Source organism: Carassius carassius, chromosome 17, assembly GCF_963082965.1.
Source record: "Carassius carassius chromosome 17, fCarCar2.1, whole genome shotgun sequence".
NCBI classification, from domain to species: Eukaryota; Metazoa; Chordata; class Actinopteri; order Cypriniformes; family Cyprinidae; genus Carassius; species Carassius carassius.
Window position 1 is genome coordinate 17,052,338 of NC_081771.1, and position 26,265 is coordinate 17,078,602.

Consider the following 26,265-nt stretch of genomic DNA (forward strand, 5'->3'; position numbering starts at 1 on the left):
CATAATTTACATAAAAAATACTATATTTATGAGATAAAAGTTGACATTATGAGATATTAAGTCATCATCATGAGATGAAGTGTCAAAATTGCAAGAAAAAGTCAATTAAGACTATATATATATTTATCTCTCTCTCTCTCTCTCTCTATATATATATATATACAGTACTATATATATCTTATGTGTCAGAAATGGACTTTCATTAAAGATCAGCCAAATGGCAAAGTAAAAAAGCAACAAATTGTGAACAAATGTTATATTTGAAATAACTTATACATTGGTAAATACATGTTACATATTGAATAATAAAGACTTATCAGAAAGTCTTTTTTTATTACTCATTCATTATGTTGTCCAATGCATTTAGAACCGTGGCACAAAAAAAAGTATACACAAAGTGTATAATAAAACAACAATATCAGGTATAAAAATATATTTTACAAACATCTGATGCCTATTTTCAAAATGTCTTCACATCTGAAAGTAACATTTTAAATCTGCTCAGGCTACTATCATTATTTGAAGCTACACACCTCACCTCACACACACTTTGATATTCGACACACTCGTGTATCTGTGTGCATTAGGTTAAAGAGCGACCCACATCCTTCACATACTGTAGTCTTCAAAAAAAAAAAAAACATTTTCAATCATTATCAAATTGTGTAATAACCAAAGATAAGGACAATATATAGACATTTCTCTTGTTTTGTGACCTCCCTAAAGGTGCCACAATCCTAAATAATCTGTTGATTAGCACTGTGGCTATAAGTATGATAAATTGTTTTATGCGCTATATGTAGTTAATTATTACTACCAAAATAAGTGTGAAGGTGGAAAATCCCTGAATCTGTCCACTTATGGCCCCACTTACATGCAGGTGGAAATAAATGCCCAAGAAGTTAGTGTACAACTTGAGAATGTCCAAGCTAAATTCATCACGTTTCCAGCCAGGTGTTAGAAGGAGGGGTCTCAAACAAGCAATATCCAGGGGCTCAACTCACTGAGAGGGTTCTCAGAAGTGAGCTGGGATGGGTTAAGCAGAGTTGAGGCATCACAGGGGTCCCTCTAGCTTATTCTCAAAGCTGTACTCTCTGGTCCGCTGCATTTTCCAGCCAATGAATGCCAGGAGCGCAATGCCTAATGTCTTATACCCCACCTGCAGTCCTAGATACCTGCAAAAGATCATCATGATCATCATCAGTGCTACTAATTAGTTAATGAACCCTAATTAGCATAGTTTGCCTTCCGTTTTTAGCCTTGTTTGGCTAAATATATGCAGAGTGTGCGTTTGTTTAAACTCACTTCATTAAAAAGCGACCGATATTTGACGCAAATGTACCTTCCTGATGCTTTGAGGCCAAAATAGAACATATTCTTACCTGTTTCTAAGGAGGTTGTTGTCATAGTAACCACATCCTTGCCTTTTCTCACAAGCAACTTTCCACTTGATACACGTGGAGTCTATGGTCATCCCGAACAGAACAGGAGCTGGGAGCCAGGCTAAGCAAAGAGAGAGAAACAAAATCGTAATTTTAGTACAAATGTAAACAAATGTATAAACTATTTGCTAAAATACCAAAAAGGCATCGATAGTTAGTAACAATATTCTCAGATTTCGAAACTGTACCAGAGATTAATTATTTAATTGTACCCCTCACACAGTAGCTATGTTGTTATATCGCCAGAAGGGGGCGCTATGGTACTTACAGCAATTGCACAGAAAAGTGTCCTCATCTGAGACTCATTTAAAATGTGATTTACACTGAGCACTGATCTCGATTCCTCTCTGTGTATTAGCACTTATCTTGTTTCGGGGATTTTTCAGGAACCATTTTAAGAAAAGAAAATGCTTGTCTGTATACTTACTGCAGTCTGCACTTATCATTTCAATTGCATTTCACAATAAATTAATTCATAAAAGTAAAAAAAAAAAAGTGTGTTTTGGTATTTTACTTACTCAGAACCCTCAGAAGCAGAAACTGAACCCCAATGGCAAAGGACTTCTCTTCTGAAGGAACTGACCTGTAGATAAAGACGGGGTAAAATAAGATACAAAAACTCTATCTGGAGATTTCTTATACAGTATATTAAGTTCTCACACTAGATGTTTGTATGTTGGCATGCATGTTTGTTTCTCACCTGAGCACCATCATATAGATGGGGTTGTGTGTTAGGCTGGCAATAAGTCCGGCCAGAGATATAAGGAGCATTACAGGCAGGAGATAGTGAGGGCAGCTGTTGGCACAAGGGCCAGGCTTGGCTGTAGCCACACCAGAAATACACTGGCAGTTACTATAAGTCTGTGTGTGGAGGGATATTGGATGTCATTACACTATGACATTTAGAAGATTTTGGCATTTAGAAGTAGAACAAACATTCAGGCACCAAAATCTGATTGAATGAAAAATATTGGTCACCATAATTATATCTAGTTGATAAACACACACACACACAAATCTGCAGGTCTGCTTAAGTCACAGAGAGCAAGAAAAATAAAATAAAATAAAATAGGAACCGAAGACTGACCAACTAATTTATAATAAGTAAATAAAAAAATAAATCGGCTTTTCATGAGAAAATGCTTTCAAAATTGTTTTTATGTAAAAGGCTATCTATTAACATACAACATATTAAACAAATTCACCTGTCACAAAATAGCTTGATGTCAAAAACTACACAAGGTAAAAGGAAATCTGACTCAGACTTCGGTAAAAAAAGGTTCTCATGTAACAAGGGCAAACATGTTTTGTTGCATAATAATATAAGAAACTAATTATCCAATAATGAATACATTTCACTGTTTTCTTTTAAAGACAAATGTATTTATTTTAGAACAATTAATTGTAGGTTAACAAAACCAGCTGAAAAAAAACCCTGCATTAGTGCTTAATGTAATGTAATTCATTCATTACAAACATTATTACAAGTGATCGCTAAAGGATACTATTATTATAAAGAGAACAACAACTAACTGTTTGACTGATGCAGCTAATCCTAAAACTTCTCTATTGCTCTATTGACTTCCAATGACACAGTGTCCTCAATTGCCTGTTTTGTTAAATTCAACAAGCAAGGGAGTCCAGGCCCAAGTCTATTTCTCACTATAAATACCTCGTGGTATGATATGTGCTGTGTCATATAGAATAATTTATCATCAGCTATTGCTCCTGTAAGTCTCTTGCTGGGCAATTATACAGAAGCTTTAACACTTAAGAGTTGTTCCGAGTCCCCAAAGCACTTCCTTCAGGAAGTATTACTAATTAGAGATTGATTGGACTCAGCCCATTGATTTTTTAAGAGACCATGACCAGTCATTTGCTCAGTGTTGCTAGTACAGCAGAGACTCACATTGAGCCGCTATCCAGCTTCAGTAATGAGCTAAATAAAGGTCTAGATGGAAAGATCTATGCAGAGGCTCTGCATTGCTTTGAGATAATGGTATGGAAATTTCATGACCAATTTTTGTTTTGGTTGTCAGATTTATTTACCTGGACTCTATATGCGTTTTTGGGATCCATGGTGAAGTTTGTGCAGCCAGCATGGCAGGGTGAGATGTATTCAATGTTGTTTACCCCACACACTGGGTTAAAGGTGCTTTTGGAACAGGAGCAATTGGCATCACAGGACGGTTGAGACCTGCCGGGAAGAATGACACAATGTAGCTTCTACTTGCAGAATACAGAAACATTTTATAAATTGGTAATCTTAAAGAAGTAGTTTGAACTCAAAAATTATGACAGAATTTATAGAACACTAAAAGAGAAATATTGGTTAGTCCATTTATTATAAAATAAATGGGGACTGGGGATGTAAAGCTTCAAAATTACAAAACATGCACTATAAACATGGTCCACATGACTATATTTTGAGTCTTATAAGTCTTTATTAACTGAAAAAATATAGTTGTCCTTTGCATGTTAATGAGAAAGTGATTAAAATATTGTTTCAATGAATTAGGTGAGTGAGTTCATAAACCTTGTCTGAATGATTTGTTTATGAATCAAACTGATTCAGTTCTCAAATTCAATGATCCACTTATATTAGGTAACGTCTCACTGGACTGGAAGATTATCAGTCAGTAATGAAAATGTCATATTGTTCATTACATAACATTATTGTGCAGCTCCAAGAGAATGGAATATATAGTAGCACACAAGTGGAATGGACTACTGTGTTTATGTATATCACTGGAATAATCGACCAGCACAATATTAATATTTCATCTTTTGTGTTACATTGAAGAATTATTAAATGTTTGTTACAAAATGAGAGCAAATAAATAATTAACTGTTCCTTTAACATCCAGACACAGTCAAGTCTGATAAGAACATTGGTCAGGGTTCAGGATGTAGACCATTTAACTGAGTAAACCTTACAGTGTGTGTAATTGTGTAACTGTTCTCACACAATAATGACATAATAGGAGTATGTTCATAAAGTTCATGGCACATAATCAAGTCACTAGAGTTCCCATTTGAACACACAGTGTTCTAGAGAAACAGATATGTCCTTTTCTCCCAGCTGGCACAGTAAAAGTGTTCAGATATGTATTATAGGACACACACAGCATTTTATACGATGATCTGAACTCAAGCTCAGAGTACAAGCGCTATTCTCAATGACTTGTGCCCCATGCCGTTTCACCCCTGTGTGGTCGCTCAACTGATTATACAATATTTCACTGGACCTGAAGATACAAACATTCACTACAACACAATGGTCTGAATCCAAACACTGACAGAAGACAAATAACAGGCTTAGCTTAACAGTGTTTAAAGGGTCTGTGAGAACCGGTTGTCTTTTACATACCCTATTGATACATACTACTATAAAGATCTATCTGTCTGTCTGTCTGTCTGTCTGTGTCTACTCAACTCAACTCAACTCAACTCGTGCTTTATTGACATGACAGTTGTTACAATGTATTGCCAAAGTATAGTTTTTACATTGAATCTAGAACAGATATATATGCAGCAAAAACATGCATGTATACACTTAAAAAGTAGAACGAATCAACATTTTAGAATTCTATGAAAAACGTAAAATTCAATGTGGTGTGTGTGTGTGTGTGTGTGTGCTCTTGTTTTTGTGACATATCAGGACACAACTTTGTATAATGACATGGTTATACACAGGTGACTTATGAGGACATAACCCATCAAAAGCTAAACCATACAGAATGAGTTTTTTTGAGAAAGTAAAAATGCACAAAGTTTCCTGTGAGGGTTAGGGTTAGGTGTAGGGTTGGTGTAGGGCCATAGAATATACAGTTTGTACAGTATAAAAATTATTACGCTTACGAGATGTCCCCACTTTTCACAAAAACAAAAGTGTGTGTGTGTGTGTGTGTGTGTGTGTGTGTGTTTGTGGCTGCATCACTGATTTGTTGAGTACTACCTCTTTTTGTGACAGGCATCAATGTATCTTGCTGCTAGTAAGATACAGTCTTGTTTTTCACCTAATAAATAATAAAGTTGTGTTTTCTTGTTTAAGGTTTTGAAGTCGGGGCGAAGTGTTTCAAATTTGGGATAGAATATCTTTCTAATGTCTTCATCGTTGGGGCAGCTGGTGAGAAAGTGCTGCTCTGTCTCTACTTCCCCATGATTACAGTAAGGGCAGATGTGGCTCTCTTTGGGCAGCCAGTGTTGTCGATATCTGCCCGTCTCTGTAGTCAGAGTATGATTGATCAGTCTGTACCTCGTCATTTGTCTTCTTAATTTACAGTCTTTCATTGTACTCAGATAATCTGCAGTTGTGTAGTCTCTATTTAGGGCCAAATAACATTCATGTTTACTTTGTTTTTCTTTCCAATATGTTCAAATAATTTTATTTTTGTGCTTTTATAATTTGGTTGGGCTGAATTTTGAGGATGAATATTTCAGAATCCTGATGCTGGCTGTTTTTAGTCATGTTAGTTTGTTTCTGCAGCTTCAGGACCAATCAGGGGACTTTTTTCAGGGTTCACTTCATGGTTTTTAAGGGCTTTAAAATGGTAGGAGTTGGGGTCACTAATTTGTAGTGTTTTTACAAAATTTGATGGCTCTTTTCTCAATGTGTTCACTGTCTATCTTTCTCTCTCTCTGTGTCTGCCTGTCAAACTATAGAGCATGTGGCCAACCACACTCATGGGTTTGATTCTAAGGGGGATACATGATTCAATAATATGTATAGTTTGAAGGCAATGTAAGGTGCTTTGGATGTGTCAGCCAAATGCATAACTAACAGATGAGGGAAATTGGCAAAAATGTACTTATCACAATGGCTTTAAGCAAGACAGTTAAGTTCAGGTTTCTCCAGATGGACTGTCTGTGCAATCAGTCTTCAGAGAGTTAATTATTTTAACAGAGAATATTCCAAAAACATGGAAGCAATCAAACAAATGAGAACATTCTGTTTTGTGGTTTCTCACCATACCCAGGCCAGACAACACTTATTTATTTATTTATTTATTTATTTATTTAACTCTATCTAGGAATGTAAAAATAAATAAATAAATAAAAATCTGCAAGATTCAGCTAAATCAAAAGAACATGGTGTTAAACTCACCCTTTAATGGGATAAACACCAGCAACATCCTGTGTGGGGCAGCCCATGAAGAAGAGGGGTAAACAGCAGAAGATGGAGATGGTGAGCATTACAACAGAGAAGCGTGGAATGGCTCTGAACGACAACCCCCAGCGTTTCATGATCAGACCCCCGAGCACCATCCCCACAGCAATGAATGGCAGGTTTAAAGCACCTGAGAGAAAACAAAGATTTATTCACAGATAAGGGATCTTCCTCAGTATGAAAACATCCATTCCAAATACAATACTGTACACATGAATGTCTGAGACCATCGCCACTTTTCTCTGAAACCTGTACTCAATATATAATGTATTCTATTCAATTATGTTGACTGACCAATCAGAAGGCTGCTGTAGGCCGCAGAGGCACTGTACTGCCGCTCAAGAAATTTGTTGAGGAAGGTGGCAAGTCCAGCGATCACGGAGGAGAAACAGCATTGGGTCAGAACCAGCAGCATGAAGACAGGAGTCAGCAGCAGCCTAACAAACATCTTAGGGAACACTGCAAAAATACAATTCCAATTTAACCTTTTGGTAACACTTTAGTATATGGACCAATTCTCACTATTAATTAGTTGCTTATTAGCATACCAATTATTAACATATTGGTGGTTTATTAGCACATATTCTGAATGACCATATTCTACATTCCAGATCATACCCAATACCTTGAAAATACTTAACTAACTATTAATAAGCAGCAAATTAGGAGTTTGAGGCAAAAGTTATAGTTTTGGCCAAAATGGTTTGTTAATAGCAAGAACTGGACCTTAAAATAAAGTGTGACCAACCTTTTATATTTACAAACATAAAAATAATTACTTTGACCAATATTTGAGCATATGTCCTATATACACAATATACACTAAAGTATCGTGACACCTGGCAATTATACAAACAGAGACTTTAATGATATTTATGCACAAATTTTTGTGTGAAGGGTAGGTTTAGGTTAAGGGGATAGAAAATACAGCTTGTACAGTATAAAAACCATAACGTCTACGGAATGTCCCCATAAAACACGGAAACCAGTGTGTGTGTGTGTGTGTGTGTGTGTGTGTGTGTGTGTGTGTGAACTCAATCTACACTCACAAAAATAAAAGTAGATTGTCCAAGTAAACAACTATTTTGAAACAGGAAATCAATTTTGCCTTGAATACACTTGAATGAGGACATGATCATGCATAAACCAGCTGCTTACAAATCATGCCCTGGAGGCCTGTATTTTCATAAGAACGAGTCAGATCCTGTTACGTTAACAACCTGAGCATGATGTATGACTCAAGAGACAAGACACTGACAAACAGCACACGTATGGCACAAGTGCAGCAAGTTTAATCGCCTAACTTTATTTCTTAATTGTAGGTAAAATATTTAAATGGCTATAACTATACAAATAAATGGCCTAACTATACTTATTCTAATGGGTAAATCTAATAATTAATCAATTAGAGTGGACTCACTTTTAAAGAAATCCAGCATGGAGCCCTCTGACTTCTTGGGGTCTTCTTTCAAGATGTCACTTGCCAATACAAAAGGCTGCAAAAGAAGAATTGGTCTGTTTGTTTTGTAAATAAATAAAAGTATTTTTACAGTGATTAATTATTCATCTGCTTATATTTTGAACCAAGAACGTGTTTTTTTTTTTTTGGCACCAATTCTACCACAATTTTATTTTATTTTTTTTTTTAAAGATGCCGGCATATTGCATTCTCATCCCAAGGCGTCATATACTGACCCTCTTGACATTTCGTCAACATCCTACGCATACGGCACCCTCTAGCGTCAATATGAGACACAGATTATGGGTTAAGGTTAGGGTTAGGGTTAGGGTTAGACCGCTAGGAGGCGCCTTCTGGCCCATTTTTATCTGCTTCTAATATTGACGCTAGAGGGTGCCATGTGCGTAGGGTGTTGACGAAATGTCAAAAGGGTCAGTACCTGACGCCTTGGGATGAGAACGGTCTGGCATATTATGATGAGATTCCAGGAATATGGTAACAATCTCAGCTTCTCACTGTGAATGTAGAAGCATTGCCTACTGCAAGAAGAAGAAAGAAAATGCACCGTGCACTAGTTTCACACTCTCAAACACACAGATTATCTAAATTGATCGTGACGGGATGGCAGCTGGTTGTATTATTGTGATTACTCCCTAAAAACTTTCAGAATACAGAAGAGAAGGAATATACAAAATACCTATCAGTAATTATTAAGCACAGTGAGACAAACATGCTAAAAGAAAAGCAAAAATTTAATGAATGGATTTGTTGCACCTAATGAACTACAACCACTGTCAGACAGAAGATCTGTATACACTGATAGTGTTGACATAATAGACATATTTTGCTCATCATGCACATTTTTTTCTGCTGTGGGTAGCTCAGATATGATTTAGATTTGGGAAATTACCTAAAGTTCCCAAACATCTTTTTGGAGTTTGATCGACGGAGATATAATGGTTGTGACACAGAAGATTTTAAGATTAGGGCCAATTTTATATTCTTTACAAAAAGTAGGATTAGTGTACAGCTGTAAAATCTTATAAAAAAGGTATACTACAGGTACTGTAGACATCACAGTTCAAAAGTTTAGGGGATTTTATTAGATTTTTTTCAAATTTATACTGCATTAAATTAATCAAACGCGACAGTTATGCCAAACAAAGAAAAATAAAAGTTGTTCTTTTGAACTTTCAATTCATTAAAGATTACCCCCCCCCCAATATATAAAATATAATATTTATTATAAAAATGTAAACACTGGTAAAAATAAGAAATGTTCAAAAGTGTGATTAACCTTCTCTTCATGAAGTGCTCTGGGAAAGAAGAAGTAAGGGATTGAGGTGAGAGCAAGACCTCCAGAAGTGATGAGCAGACCCATCCACCATGCACCGACCCATCGAGGATCAGTAGGGGTCAACTCCAATGCCTCCCCTAGATGAAAGAAACAACATAATATGTAACACCGCAGCTGACTACACTGAACAATAACATAAAGAAAAGGACTACGTTCTTGCTGTGACTTAAAAGGTAAACAAACCTGTGCTGGCTCTGTCCACATCCACATAAATCCGCAAAACCACAGAGCCCAGGAGGTATCCAAAGGACGGCCCAAACACCGACACAGCAAAGAGAATAGCTGCAACATGCAACAGCAGGAACCTCATTAATCTTTACGGTTCTTTAAAGTTCAAATAACATTATGAAAAAAGGACCTTTTTTTACCAATATAGAGAGCAGAATTCCCAACTCCTGCAAAGTCATCTATATAAGATATTCCAAAAGGTTGGATGGGGACAGAACCGATTCCAAACAGCAGCTGGGCTGTAGCCATTAACACCCAGAATTTACTGGTGTCCACAAGCTTCCGTGAATCCTCCTGACCACAAGCTTCAGCACCCGTTGCATTCGCACGCAAATAACACATGTCCTGTTTGCTCGCTGTGGGATTGAGACAAAGAAATACACCATATTCATCCAAACCACCAGTTCACATCATCCGTCCAAATATCTGTGTTTAGAAACTTTCATTTACTGGAATACTGAAAAACAAAACATTCTGCATTTTAAGTATGAACTTGTGGGGTGAAGGTGCTACTGACGGTTAACTGTTCAACATTTACTCACCTCATAATGTTTCAAACTTTTATGAACACAAATGAAGTATATTGTTAGGTATATTGCCCAAATCTAATGCCCTCAAATGATTAATCGCGATTAAATAAAAGTTTGTGTTTAATATAATACAGAATATGTGTACTGTGTATATTTATTATGTATATATAAATACACACACATGTATATATATATATATATAAGAAAATATATGTTTATATATTAAATGTATAAATTATGAATATAAATATACACATGTAAATATTTTCAAAATATAAACTGTATGTGTGTGTATTTATATTATACGTAATATACATGTACACAGCACACACACATATTATGTAAACAAATTTTTTTTTTTGGATGCGATTAATCGTGGTTAATCATTTGATAGCACTACTCTTATCCATACAACAAAGTGGATGTAGACCATAAACAGACAAGACACCATTCACTTTAATTGTATGCAAATAAGAAGCTTGGAACGTCTACGATACAACTCGTCTTGTTTTAGTCAAAACAGGTTTGGAGCGTCATGAAAGTGAGTAAAAGATAAAAACACGAGTGAGGTATCCATTGAAGGTCTTACATGTACGTAAGTGGCTGCATATTTCATTTAAGCTTTTCATAGCATTGCAAAGTGTATGGTCAAATGACAGTATCTGCAGGAAGAAGCAAGGGAAGTGAGAGAATAAAGCAAAAATTAAAGGTCCAAGGAAGTCAAGGGAGATAACGGTTATCTCTTGGAGTAAATTCCGGTTGATTTTCTCTTCAGAGAGAAATCAGGCAGCTTTATCTTAACAGGATCTCCCTGTTACTTTGTCCTCATCTCTTTCCCTTTTTCTCTCTATCCATTCCCTTTTCAACTTCAATCCGTTTATTTCTTCATGATTTTTTTTCTCAAACTAATGCTAAACCCTGTCTAAGAAGGGAGACTAAGATCAAAATGGAGTCTCTCCACTGCAACTTCCTGTAGACCTGCCTACCCTGTTATGTCTAAGCTGATATTTATCATCCAGCTGTGTTATTTTTGATCCCCTCTTTGTTGTGTCTGGTTTTCTTCAAAGTGTCCTGAGCCTCTTTAAATGAATATAGTAATATTATAATTTTGATGAGCTTAGAGTCTAAGATCCTTTACTCTGGGGCATGAAACAATATTAACATGCAGAAAAAACAAACTAAGACAGAAAATGAAGAGAAAAAGAATGCAGAGCTCATTCCAAGAGGCATGTAAGATTTCCAAATACATTCACATTAATTGGTTTTATATGGTTCTATCGAGATGAATAGGGATGCTAATGGCTTGAATGACACTTACCATGCAGGACAGAGTCAAAGGTGTAGGGCTGGGACAGGAAGTGAGGTAGAGCTAAGATCATGGCACTGATGGACATTAGCAGGCCGCCCATTCCAATGAAGCGAGGTCGGTGAACACGACTACCCATATAACTAACAAACGTTATAAGTACTGTGTTCCCTACCTAACAAAAAAAAAAGAAAAGAAAAAAGAAAGAAAAACAAGTCACATACATTTGGTATTACATGTATATACTGTACCTAATATACAGTATTCAGCCGTCTCCTTGTACAGTATATGACATAATTAGGAATGCACATAATAATGGTACCATATTGGTTAATTAGCCGATATAAGATACCTGTGGATTGGATATTATGTTGTAGGTACCCCATTTATATTACCTTTGCTGTCAATTAACGCTCACCTAAAATTAGTTAAAAAAAATATTATATAGTTTTAAAATAAATATCTTCTTTGTGTTCATACTGCACCTTAAGAAGCTGTGATACCTAATTTAACTAATCTAATGTAGCATTAGAGACAAATTTTAGCCTTTTATTTTTTTTAGCTTTTAGACAAAATGCGTAGACTTTAAATATCGGTTATCGGTCATAAACATAAACATGAATTATCAGCTTATCATTATCAGCCAGAATGTTAATATTGTGCACCCTTACACACCATGTCACCCTAAAACAATACAGCAATAGACTACACTAACTGATATTCAACAACAAGTTAACTGAGAAGAACAGAAAAATGAAAACTTCATTTAAGTTCAGATGACTCTGGATAACTGTCTGTGATGTGACCTGTACCTCGTGGAGGGAAGAGATGGTTCCTGACGAGAGGCTGTCCAGACCATAGCGTCTCTCGATCGTGGTGATGGTGCTCTTGAAGTAAGAGCTATATAAGAGCTGAGTGAGCTGGAGCAGGCCATGACACAACACAAAGACCTGCAGGAAGAGAGAGCAACAAAGTCTACATAAGGGTAACGATTACAGCATACTAATTAAAAATTTCAAATGTACTAAAAGTTCTCATTTGATTCAAGGAACTTGATGTTCTATAATCTAAACAGGAGCATGAATCAGTATGTTGTTACTGTTTCAAAGGGGAGTTAAAAAAGAAAAAAAAGGCACATTTGGAGCTGAACAACTTTCAAAAAATTAGCGTTCCCTACGACAGTATACATATCTCTACAGACAGTGAGACCTGGGATTTTGATCTTCACTGCCCCAGCTCAACACATGAAGGTAAACCGCACTGATTTCACAATATATCTAAATTCACTTGTGTTTGGTTCGTTACATGTCCCTAATCACGAAAAAAAAAAAAACCCGGAACAGACAGTACAGTTTAATTCAGACCGTACAGCACCTCCTAAAAACACCTTCAAGATTTAAACAGTTGTCTTCACCTGGCTATCAAAAGCAGCCATCGCCCCAAAAGCTCCTTATTGTGCAAATAAGTGATAAAACAAAGAAAATGTGGAGCAGTGGTGTCTCTGCTTTCCATTAGTAAGTGACAGTTTTATTATTATTCTTTTTTTTAAGCAATTAAAATGTCAACCCAAACTTCCAGTGAAAATTACACTTCTCTAACTATTTAGTCCAGTGGCTCTTAACCACATTCCTGGAGTCCCCACAACACTGCACATCTTGCATGTTTTTGGTTAAGGAAACATGAAAAATGTGCATTGTTGGGGTGGTTCCAGGATCATGGTTGGGAACCACTGATTTACACAAATTAAACCCCACCCTTTTACAATTTACTGCAACCTCAAATAATTTTTTTGCGGCATTTTTAGCACAACTCATTTCAAAATCCAACCAAAACAACTTTTTTGATAATGTAATGATAATAATGATGATGTAACTGCAATGTTCCCAGGTCCAGAAACGTAGCAAGGACATCAGAAAAATAGTCCACTGTTTACTTTCAGTAGAAAGTGTGCGCATGCTGAATGTAAACAACGCTGATTATGTTGATTACATTCTGCGGTAGGCCTGCTCTCCAAAATGGCAGAAGACAGTATGGCGGTAACTGAGAAGAACTGTTTAATAAATTATGTCATTATTGTTTTCTTTGCACACAAAAAGTATTCTCGTAGCTTTTTAAAATACGGTTGAACCACTGATGCCACATTTACCGATGTTCTTACTACCTTTCTGGACCTGGGAACATTGCAGTTGCATAACTGTCAACGGAGGGTCAGAGAGCTCTCAGTTTTTATAAAAAAATTCTTAATTTGTGTTCTGAAAACTAAGGTCTTACGGGTTTGGAAAGACATGAGGGTGAGTAATTAATGACAGAATTTTTGTTTTGGGGTGACCTAACCCTTTAAGACTGGTAATGAGCAGCCAAATACTCCAATGCAAAATGAAACTATACAACAAAACTTACTGAAGTTAATTGAAATGTGTCATTTCCGTCCAACTAGTGGCAACAAAAGGAATTGCAACCTTAATATCCATCATAACCCTCACAAGCAAACATTTTTTTTTGTTTTGTTTGTATAACTAATCTCAGTATTCTTTATTATTATTTTTTCACAGTTCACTGCAGTACCTGTCCTTTTTTGTACATAGTATCTATATTTTAAATAAACACCTAATTTATATAGCGATAAATCAAGATGTCCAACTCTGTTGAAATACGTGTAAAATGTATTAATAATCCTCCCAGCAAATGTTTTGAAAATCACCCATGACTCTTAAACTTTGAAGAATTCCTTTAAATTTTTTTTTGAGATGCATAGTATGCATAACCCCGCATAAAAAGCAGAGAGATAGTCATGTTTACTTGTACTGGTTGGCAAATGCACTGATAGTAATGTTTGTTTAGAGAGTTAGCAGCGTTTGTTCACCTCTCTCTCAAGAGAGAGGCTCTTGGCGATAAGCCAAATGCAGTGGAGATAAAAGCTCATAAATTGGAACATTTCCCTGTTTGTGTATGAGAGTGAGGCAGCTGCTCCCATATGATATAATCCTTTTTTTGTGCCCAAGACGTCATGAACACAAGCGGAGGAACGTTCGCAGAGGTCTCAGAGGCATGAAGCAATCTGATGGGGCATGTAGAGATTTCGACTGGATTTCCTAAACAAACACAAGACATAAATCCCTCTCCTCCACTCCTCAGCTCTCAACCATTGCAGGCCAATGCACTATGCTTATTCACGCCTTCTAGAACAGCTAATGCTCCCATTAAATCTTCAGCTTTATGGTTTGTTAGCACACATAATAGCTGCTTTTGACACAGTTGCTACGATTTCTTTCTTGTTTTTCAGCGAATGGGCTTTTAATTATGGAAATATTTTGATAGGCTGTGCCCACTCAAGCAGCCCAACTAAATGCCTTTGTTAGACATTTGAATGGCAGCTCTGTGCCTCTTTCTACCCCAGTGCCAGTTCCACATTCGGTTCTGCTCGAATTATTCGACACGCTTTAGCCACGTCTGGAACCTTTCACATATAAAGTTACAGGGCAGCTCAAGCAGATTGCTCTTTTATTGTTTTGTCAAAAGACTCTCTGATAAACTAACACTTGGAGCAGTCTGTCTCCAGAGGCTATTACTCAAGAAGTGTCCCTGAGGTACAGTAGGTGTACTATGATCAGACCTGTATTGCAGGATAAAAGGTCTTAACAAAAGTGCAAGCAACAGCATATGCACAGAATAATTTGACACGTTCCTACACAAATTACAGCTGGCAGGTTCATTGATGTGTATTTCTCCACAAGCAGTCATAAATCTTTTGCAGAGCTGGCACGCATTTGATCAGTCACTGCGTCGTGAATAACTATTACAACGTAGCCTTGGGTAAGCACAAAGCATGCTGAAATATTTGTTTTGTATTGAAGCAATGTGCGAATAGTTTTTGGAATTTTAAATATAAAACAATCCTGCCATGTGTGAGAGAAAATTATTGTCAGACATTTGTCATACTGTTACCTCAAGCATTTAAGCCATGGCAGGCTGCTTTACGCGTTCTAGGAAATCAGGGGGAAAAAGAATCAAATGCTTTTTCATAAAGGGATCAGCTATTCATTTACTCTATCGCATTTGTCTGTAAAACAGGGGTTCTCAGATATTCAAATTATTATATAATATATTCTAAAAATATTAACAAAAACAGGGTCAATATACAGTATGAGATTAACCACAAATATTGAAGTTTCAAGAATTGCATGTTTTTTTCTTTTTTAATAAAACTATATATGATGAGCAAAAATGCATTAAAATACATATTTAGTTTACATCTTGATTTTAAGTTTTTTTTTTTTTTATAAAAAACCAGACCCTAGGTTAAGATCAAGTGCTGGAATATATAGTTTCACAGAATGATTTAAAGGAATAGTTTACCTAAAAATGAAAATTCTGTCAGCATTTACTCACCCTCATGTGATTCCAAACCTACATGAGTTTCTTTATTATGTTAAACATAAAAGAAGATATTTGGAAGAAAGCTAGTAATTAAACAGTTGTTGGTCCCCACTGACTTCCATAGTATTTCTTTCCCTACTATGGAAGTCAATGGGGACCAACAATAGTTTGGCTCTTCAGAATATCTACTTTTGTGTTCAGCATAAAAAAAGAAACTTCCACAGGTTTGGAACGACATAAATAATGAAAACATTTTACTTTTTGCAAGTACTATTCCTTTAAGAAGCCAAATATATTATACTTTTGTTGTCTGCATTATATTATTTAATTGTAATCATGTCAAACAGATTTAGAGACTGTGGTCAACTCAAATTTTAATTTCACTATTCAAGAAAATAGGAAATTGTTTGTCTATTGCCAAAACAGAAAGAGCAAGATGACCACAGAGTGAACTTAATTACGCGCCTTTAGGGGACTTCGATAGAATGTCATTAGTTCTGAATCATCAGTGCATTGACATCATAGATCCGGCATAATGTTTTTAGGAAACAGTGAGGGATTCAAAGATTCACAGATAGAAAACCAGTGGTGAAAGATTCAGTGAACGTGCTGAAAAGTAGTTCCTGTTGTCTGTCCAGACCTGGATTTTTCCCCCTCCTCAGCAGCTATTGTGCTGCATGAAGAGTCCTGCTGAGTAAAGAGAATCAAGGGAAAACTGACTTTGAAGTTTGATGTTTTACCTGCATCTCTGCACTGCTATCACGTGTTACAGGAGCCATTAAGCAGACATTTACGGATTTCCTCAGGATATAAAGCTTAAACAGTCAAAAAGTACAATCCCAATGTTCCAATCATTTTTGCCCATCCTGTGCACCACGGTCACAAAAATAACACGACTTTCAGACGCCTTTTCACTTTGGGTTGAAATTAGCACATTTACATTAATTTCACAAGAAAACATTTAGTGATGACAAGCACAATTTAATAATGGCTACAAATAATCATATCTCTGAAGTCCAGGTTTGAGAAAACAATGAACTTGCTAGCTATGTCTACATTCACAGATTTTCACATTGAATGGCTTCAAAGAAAAGCTTGCAAATGGGACACTCAAGGTTGTCAGCAACGATTCAATGAAATCAAGTGAAACAAGCTGGTTCACCCTAATGCAACACAGATTCGACCAATCTTTTTCCTAGTAAAGAGTAAATGAACCTTTGCATTGTGCATACTGCCAAGAGCAAATCAATTGATTGGTAGAATAAAAGCAAAAATGCAAGATAAATGTGACAGTTTTATTTAATATTAGACTTATTTCAACAGCTGCAATCTTACAATGACCCGTAGCCCAAATATACAACACTCCCTCTCTGCAATTTATAATGACGGGCTCTAAAGAAATTATTCTTTTGAAAACCTATCCTGTATTTAAATAAAATAAGGTGGCTTAACAGCTAAGATGTTTCTGTTATGTAACCTGCTAGTACAGAACATTTGAAAAAAAAAAGAGCTAAAAAGTCAAAAGTACTGCATGTCATATATCAGCATTACATGTCAGTTTTAAATCAGTTTAAATCTAAAAAAGGGGATTGTAAAGATTGTAAACACAGGCCAAGTACACAGAACAGCGTGTTCTACACCTTCTTTCAACATACGTCATCACCGCCTGACTCACCCAGATGAACAAAATAAACATATGCAAAACCTGTCCATTTAAGATGTGCAGTTATGCCTCATTGGTCACACAGACACAAACTCAATCCATTTAGACATACCTGTAAACTCTCACACCCTTATTGCAAATATATAAAGTCTACATAAAAGCTGAGTTTCAAAGCGTAGCAGAAGTTTGATTTTGGAGAGTGTATGAAGCTTCTCTCTACTTGTACATTCATACACTAATAATAAATGTCCACAAAAACAGATAGCTCATAATAAGAGGGGGAAAGGGAATTCCATAGAATGGAGAAAGGAAAACTGCACAGACACTTCTGCATCTGTGTCATGTCAAACTGTCTATTGTGATTCCAAACAACCATCTTCAATGGAATTGTTTCAGCTTAAGGTTGTTGTACCGTGCCAACAATTTTCATTACATAAAAAAGATCTGAACTAGGTGTGAAAAAACACTTGGGTGAGCAAATTTTCTTCTCGTCTAATATGACCAACAACCTTTGGGCTGGTTTGTCAGAGGTGATTCGCAGACAGTTCCTTTTGGTGGAGGAATGAGCAGGTATGAGTCTAAAGGATTTATGCAATTCCAGGCAAAATTCAGATGGAATTTTCTATAATGCCTAATTGCAAAGTCAACTGATCACCATGAATTTGAAGTGCAACAAGCAAACAATAGGTATGTTTACACGCATTAACTTTCCATTTCAGATTCTGCAATCCGGTTCATAGTTTGGTTTACATGTGCAATACTTGTGCATTTTAAACAAAGCTGCAACAATGCCACTGGACCTACCATGAGTATAACTGTTTTTTTTTACTTGTTGACAAGAGTTCTTTATAAGCAATATCTAGCAAAATCAGTATCCTTTATCGATTGGTTCATAAGATGTACATAAAGATATGCACATGTGTAAGTAGTGAACCTTATGTAAACAGATTATTTCATTAAAGGGCTCTCACGTGAATCATGCAGGCGTGCAAGGTATGTGTGAATCTGATTGAGAAGATAGTTATATTCAAGCATTTACATGCATAGTTTTTTCCTAATTATAGGATTGTTTTAGGTCTACACCACCCTTTTCAATCCAATTAAAATTGAATTTAGATTCAGCGCAGTCAAATTGATTTAGATGTTTACATGAAGGCTTTTCAGTCCTACTGAGGCATGAGTCCAATTACCAATGGATCATTTGGGTGCATGTAAACATAATTAATGTTGGTCAAGATCTGTGTATCGTGGTAAAAAAAAAAAATTAAAAATACTCCTTGGGAAAATGAACAGATATCAGTTACAAATAAATTCATGATTCTCTGGCAAAGCCAAGATGAAATAGTTTTGACACCACAACAGTCTGTGGTCAGGGAGATCTTTATCCAAACAATTTCCAAACACAAAAACATCATAATTAAACAATGTACTCACAGAAGACATAATGTGAGAGATGAAAGAACCATATTTTTGTCTAATATCCCCTACATTCCACAGACACTGGTTTGAGAGTAAATGGGACTGAATGCGGTAAATGCTATATTTCAACTAAGCCTAGCTTCTGGCAAGCCATCTGATATACAGTACTGCCCCCTGGGCTGAGGTCCTCATCCCAAACTGCTAACCCCTCCACAGCTGCCTCAAGATGACAGAAGTCTATCTGCACTGACAGTCTCAATCAGCAAAACCGGTTTCAGCTGTCAAACACCTTGAATTAAACATCCAGGGCTTCAAACAAACTGGGCTTTACAAATGAAAGACAGAAAATACACCATGAAATAATGAATTATGAATTAGCTCCAGGGAACTGTATACAATATTCACAATGCAGATGAACAGAAATTACAGTACTGGAACCATCAAAACTTTATAACCTTAAAGATGAGCACACATTGCCTTGGTGGTTTGATTTATAAGTTTTATAAGTTCAGGTTCAGAGTCCAAAGACAATAAAAGTCATGATAGCATAAATAATAATATAATGTACCTCCACTGTCACTTCACTATCACCAGAACAACAACAAGTGCACTGCAAATTGCTTTTTAAAATGTCTAGTTAAAATATATATAAAGAGAAAAAAATATGCTTCTACTAAATGACATTGGACAAAAATAATAATTAATATTAAATTAATATATTAAATTTAAAATTATTGTAGTATGAACATTGGATTATCATTATAAACTAATAATATTCAGCAATAACCATAAAACAATGATAACAATTTACCTTTATGTTACCAAACAACGCTGGCTTGGGTTTCTTTATGTCTTTGGCGTATATGTCCATGTTTTCCTATAAAAGGTGAAGTTGGTTGTTAGGCTTGTTTCGACAAGGATGAACTAGACACGTTTCCACATCGGTGATCGTCTATGGGGGATTATATGAACATTATCAGTGATGTCACGAGCCCCGCCCAGTGTTCACAGACTCCGCCCACTGCCCCCACGCGCAATTGTTTTGGTGATAGCTACCCCAATCTTCCCACATATCAGAAACGGATTTCATTTCCTCCTTTTCAACGGACTTATTACACACTCGGTAAGAAATCTGTAAATCATTTAACTGGATTTAACAGTTTAATGACGCCGGAGGAGAACAGGAGTAGAACACTTTAGCTTTTCTGTTTGTAAGCATGGCGTTATTTCACTAACATTTGTAATAATGATAGGCCTATTTGACACGAGTTTTATAAAATAATATACATTTTAAAATGACGAAAATATGAAAATGATGAAGTTAAAGGGGAGCAGATAAGTTTAAACAAGTGATCTGTGAACACATTAAAATGTGTAAAAATTATATTAAAATGATAAAGCTATTTGTAAATTAGCTTTTCTTTATGCCTGAATACGGTACATTAATTATATGCTATAAGCATTATTGAAGTTTATGTTGATTAAACAGTAGTAGGCCTACAACTTTTTGTTTACTCAGTGTAGACTATACAGTATGTTAATTCAAATAAAACATACACATGGCAAAACTGACCCAAATAATGGTATTAATATAGGCTAATACAAGACCTGCAATATAAATCCAAAAACCTTATACTGCATTATCTATTTGAAATCCAAATCACTTTTTTATTAAGGGAGTTAAGACAAATTGTTGCTATATGCATGCTACAATCATTTATTTCTTTCATAAGGACTTGGTATTAATAATTACATAGAAGCTGTCTTTGTGAGTTTTAAAATGAAGTGCTCTGTGCGTCAGTGATTTTTGCTCCTCTGCTTTTACAGTAGCAAATCTTCAATAGTTTTTGGAGCAGGAGTTATTTACAATGACATTCCAAAGCATAATTAAGGTTTGGATGTGTTACGCTGAATAGAAAAATTATTTGTAATAGAAACTCGCAGTGGAATTATGACCAAACCCAAGTCCAATACTCATACTTTAATGCTTGCTGTGTCATACTGACATTTATGACCGAAGCCCATGTGAGTCTCTGTCCATCACTGCAGTCCTACAGCCTGATACAAACATAAGAGATTTTCTTGATGGCAAGATATATTGAAAAAGGTTTTCTTTAATTTTACCTTTAGAGGTTTCAAATTTTCTAATGGCCTTCCCCTGGGCCTCATGTCTTCATTGTGCTAATGTACTTGTTGTGTAGGAAAGTAAATTGAAACCTTGGAAATGAGTAAGATTTGGCACAAGAGATCTCACTGATGTGGCCGTAAATGTTACATCACTGCTACGTCTCATTGAAATTAATTGTTGTAACATTGTTCTTTTTCTGACAAGTTTCCAAGAAGCAATTAGACTGCCATTATGACAGCTATTCTCTTCAAGGGGTAGTTCACCCCAAAATAAAATGTTGTCATTTACTTCCAGTCATTTATTACACTTTGTTGCAAACCTGTGACTTATTTTCTTCAGCGGAGCACAATAAAACAAAAGTCAGTGGGGCCCATGTTTTTGGACTTCTTTGGATATATTTTGTGTTCTGTAGGTAGAAAAAAAACGGATAGTTCACTTAAAAAAAAAAATGTTGTCATCAATTGCTCACCCTCAGGTTTATCTTAAAGATATTTTAATTAAACCTAAGATTTTTGTCTCTTGGTTCAAAGTAAATCCCCCTAAAAGTTTAATGCTTCAAAAAGTTAATAAAACACTGTAAAAGAAATCCATAATAAGTCTTCTGAAGAGACACCACCACTCTAAATGATGGAACAGATTTAAATTGAGATAACATTAAGAGGTGAAATTGTTTTTAACTGTAATGGTCAAGCTAATGTTTTGATGTAAGTGGCTGATTGATAGCCTGCAGTATAGGCTGAAGTTATTCAGTAACAAATTCTGATATACAATTCATGGTATAGATATTGATTTGATGCTTTTTTATGTTATTGTTATTAGAGTTGCTAGGCACCACCAAAGATCCAGTAGCTAGAGAAACAGGGAAATGAGCAAGGATTGTAGTTGTCATATTAGCAGCTTACTACCATTTCTGAACAGGGCCATTGAGGGGACTCTCCACCCAAAAAACCCATCCCGATAAAGTCATGTTGGCAAACAGAGAACAACAAGCAGTTATTTTGAGCCCAAGAAACTAAGCAAGCATGGAAGGGAGCATCAGAGCAGTACAATGAAATGCTTGTTATTTCTCAACATCTGCTTTTGCTGTCATTTATTCAGCAATATTATTTAAAACTAATTAAATGATATAGAGCAGTGATCCTTAAATCTGGCTTGCCAGATCCACTTTCCTGCAGAGTTTAGCTCCAACCCTAATCAAACAAACCTACCTGTGATTTTCTTATAATCCTGAAGACATTGATTAGCAAACTCAGGTGTGTTTGATTAGGTTTAGAGCTAAACTCTGCAGGAAAGTGGATCTCGCGAGCCAGATTTGAGGATCACTTATATAGAATACCAAAAATATTACAATAACAATATACTTTCAATAAAAAAAATAAAAAAAACATTTCAGCATAACATTATATAAAAATTAAAAATTTATTTTGACCTGTATTCCTAAAATATATAAAATTTCATTTCCTTAAACTTCACTTGCCTAGTGGTTTGAAGGATAGTGATAAAATGTAAAGTTTAAAATGATTGAGTTAATATTCTGAGACTGATCTGTGATCCTTAAATAGTCTTTTAACAAGTCATTAAATTATTCTTGTTCTAAATATGCCTATCAAGGTATTTATATATATATATATATATATATATATATATATATATATATATATAAAATTACACTGGCATTTTAGTGGGTGCATATCATGGTAAAAAAAGAATGATAGTCATTATGTTTTGCTCAAAAACAACAACAACAAAAACAGGACATTCTAATAGTTTGGGGGGAAAAGTAAGTTACATTACACTACTTTATTTTTTATGCTTTAAAACGTACTCTGTTACTAAATGTAACCTCGGTTCCCGGAGATACAGTGAAACTGCACGGTTACTGGTTCGTGAAGTCTATTAAAAATGAATCAATGGCTAGGCAGTGGAGCTTATAGCGCACTATGGACACACCACTGGACCATGCCCAGGACAAGGTGATTCCTCTAGTCGAGTAGGCTTGCCCTCCAATGGTGCATTGAAGGCCCAAAGAATAGTACGGTAGTGAGATGAAGCCTACTATCCATCTAGAAAGTCTTTGATTCATCATCGGAAGTCCTTTGGTGCGGTTACTGAAGTTGACAAAGAGTTGTTCCGACCACCTATAAGGGTAGATTCTCAGAGCTCTAATGGGGAAGAGCAGAGATAACTATGTCCTCTTCAGAGGGAGAAAGCACGGAGAGAGTAATGACCTGTGCTCTGAACATAGTAGTGAGAACCTTAGGTACATAACCGTGCCTCGGTTTCAGGACGACCTTAGTGGCATCAGGCCCGGATTCCAGGCAGGCAGGGCTAATGGAAAGCACTTGCAGGTCTACTATTTGCTTTACTGATGCCAGTGCTAGAAGCAGAGCAGTCTTCAGCGATAGCGACCCAATGTTGGCAGACTGTAGCGGCTCGAAAGCTGGCACAATGGGGAGATCCTATGAAGGGACTGTAGGGAGACTAGGCGGATTCAGCCCCTTGGCACCCCTTAGAAAGGGGAAGTGAAAGTGAAAGTGACGTGACATTCAGCCAAGTATGGTGACCCATACTCAGAATTTGTGCTCTGCATTTAACCCATCCGAAGTGCACACACACAGAGCAGTGAACACACACACACACTGTGAACACACACCCGGAGCAGTGGGCAGCCATTTATGCTGCGGCGCCCGGGGAGCAGTTGGGGGTTCGATGCCTTGCTCAAGGGCACCTAAGTCGTGGTATTAAAGGTGGAGAGAGAACTGTACATGCACTCCCCCCACCCACAATTCCTGCCGGCCCGGAACTCGAACTCACAACCTTTCGATTGGGAGTCCGACTCTCTAACCATTAGGCCACGACTTCCCACGGTTTCTGCCCACTGACTGGCCCGCAATAGGGGCATGAGAGGCCACTGTAGCTGCCACATAGACTTTGAGCGTGGATAGGGATCGTACCTTATCCAGCAGCTCTTGCAGAAATGACAATACCTCTGTCAAATCAGAAGTATGAGGGTCTTTGCTACGGTTTAGACACCAAGCGGAGAAAAAGAGACCATTTCAAGGCATAGAGGCGTCTCGTACACTGGGTTCTAGCCTCTGAAATTGTGTTTAAGACTCACTCTGGGAGGCTCGAAGGCTCCTGTCAAGCAGCCAGAGATGCAGGGCCCATAGGTCGGGCAGAGGATGCAATACGGTCCCGTTCGCTTGAGAGGGATCTTGTCTTAGTGGGCAGGCCAAGAGGCTGCTATCAACAGCTGAGTTAGCTCTGATAGCTACAGCTGGTTCATCCAAAGTGGGACCACCTGGAGAACCTTGTGTTTATTTCCCTTACTCGCTTGATTACTTGTGAATCATTGTGAATGTGGGAAAAAAATAGAGAAGGCGGTTGGGCCAATCGTGGGCCAACGTATCCCTCGTCTTTGAGAAATAAATTGGGCAGTGACATTTCTCTTCTGAGGTGATGAGGTCCACCTCGGCCCCGCCAAAGATCTCCCAGATCCTCTGAACCATCTGCAGATGGATTGTCCTCTCCCCTGAGGGGACACTGCTCCTTGATAACACGTCCACTCCTTGGTTCAGTTTGCCCAGTATGTGCGCTGCTCTCAGCAATTGCAGGTTGAGTTGAGCCCACTGTGTGTGTTCACTGCTCTGTGTGTGTGCACTTCGGATGGGTTAAATGCAGAGCCCACTCTACCAGAGTGAAGAGACGCTTCGAGGAAAGGCCTCCCTGGTGATTTATGTAGAACACCACAGACACGTTGTCCGATTTTGATTATGACATGGTGTCCTTTTAGGACTGGTAGGAAGAACTGATAGGCTCGACATACTGCTAGCATTTCCAGGCAGTTGACGTGGAAGCCTTTTTCCTCCCTCTATTAGTGGCCTAAAGTTGGTATGCCCTTACACCTGAGTTGGAGGCCCCCTGAGTTGGAAGCATCTGTCGTGACAACTGTTCTTCTGCAAGACATCCCCATGGCCACGCCCTGTTCAAATCAATGGTAGTTCTTCCAGGGGGCCAGCGCTATTACACAGGCCTGACTCACCAAGATTTGCAGGCATCAATGAGGCCATGCATGGGATGTAACCAGGGTTCTAAATTAACACCCGCCAACCCGCCAAATGCGGGTTAAAATTAATTTTGGTGGGTGTTAATTAAAACTTACTAGCCAGTTTGGCTGGTGATCCATGGCATGAGGCTCTGTTCTCGGTCATTTATCCCCCTGGCAGCACTTCCTACATTTCCCATGAACACTGTGCTGTAATGCTACGTGATGACATTCCATATGCCCATTGGCTGCACGCAGTTTGCAGTTAAACCAGCGCAAAAAAACATGGAAACGAATAGAGCGTTCATCATAAAACACAAGGAAGAAGAACGAATGGAGCCAGAGCAGGGAGCATAGATTGAAAGAGGAGGGAGTTAGCTATTAAAGAAAAAAATTAAGATTAAACTAAATGCGGCGGTGGTTGGGACAGATTTCTGGGGGCGAAAAGAGGAACGAGGCAGGGGATGAGGATATTACGGAGCCCCGCACGTCACCTGTAGGAGAAAAAACAATCAATCCGTGGCGACGGTTTTGCAATCCGTCCCCTGTTCCCTCGGTTTAACAAACCCTGCCCACGAATTTCCAATCCGTGCGCTCAGATTTTGTAAACCGCACCCTCGGTTTTTTTATCTGTACCCACGAATTCATAATCTGCGCGCACACTTTAGCAATCCGTTCCCATGGATTTGTAAACCGTACTCACAGATTCATGCAGCAAGCTCCTACGTGTTAACATACGGTTTTAATGAATATTATTATGTGGAATGGGTCTACAGCAAAGTGTCTTAAGTGATTCTCTATCAAGTGTAGTATGAGGTGGAATACAAAGATTAAATAAGAAAGATGTGCATTAAAAATCTTGTTAAATTTGTGATAATCTTATAATAGCACTTAACTATTATTGTAGGCCTACAATAAACCTGCCATTGTGACTGACTCTGGAGTAATTATTTTTCCTCTTTTGTAAGTTGTATTGGATAAAAGATTCTTATGCAAAACCTGTATAATAATATATAATGATAAAAATAAAAGTTATTTTTATAATTTTTAATTTGTAGGCTAAATAAATGATTACAAGACAGTAATAATGTTTGTCATAAAATAATTCATGAATTGCTTTATTTCTAAATAACCTTTGACA

General features: G+C 37.0%; 1 protein-coding gene across 1 annotated transcript; it reads right to left on the bottom strand.

Moving 5' to 3' along the window:
* Window positions 1-643: 643 nt before the first annotated feature.
* On the bottom strand, window positions 644-19,896 carry LOC132161233 (solute carrier organic anion transporter family member 2A1-like). The gene is made up of 14 exons (XM_059571152.1): window positions 19,763-19,896; window positions 12,305-12,442; window positions 11,505-11,667; window positions 9,797-10,012; window positions 9,612-9,710; window positions 9,369-9,505; window positions 8,033-8,108; window positions 6,907-7,071; window positions 6,550-6,742; window positions 3,492-3,639; window positions 2,143-2,303; window positions 1,961-2,025; window positions 1,383-1,503; window positions 644-1,175 (listed from the first exon to the last, which is right to left on the bottom strand). The coding sequence occupies exons 1-14, from the start codon at window positions 19,820-19,822 to the stop codon at window positions 1,055-1,057; spliced, it is 1,863 nt and encodes a 620-aa protein (XP_059427135.1). The 5' UTR covers window positions 19,823-19,896; the 3' UTR covers window positions 644-1,054.
* Between the last annotated feature and the right edge of the window lie 6,369 nt (window positions 19,897-26,265).

Bases quoted from the DNA above. Each gene is read 5' to 3' on its own strand.
- LOC132161233 (XM_059571152.1), bottom strand. From the start codon at position 19,822: ATGGACATATACGCCAAAGACATAAAGAAACCCAAGCCAGCGTTGTTT. The intron at 9,711-9,796 runs GTAAAAAAAGGT...TGCATGTTGCAG, and splicing joins GAATTCTGCTCTCTATATTG to CTATTCTCTTTGCTGTGTCG. The intron at 8,109-9,368 runs GTTAATCACACT...CTTCTTTTGCAG, and splicing joins GAGCACTTCATGAAGAGAAG to CCTTTTGTATTGGCAAGTGA.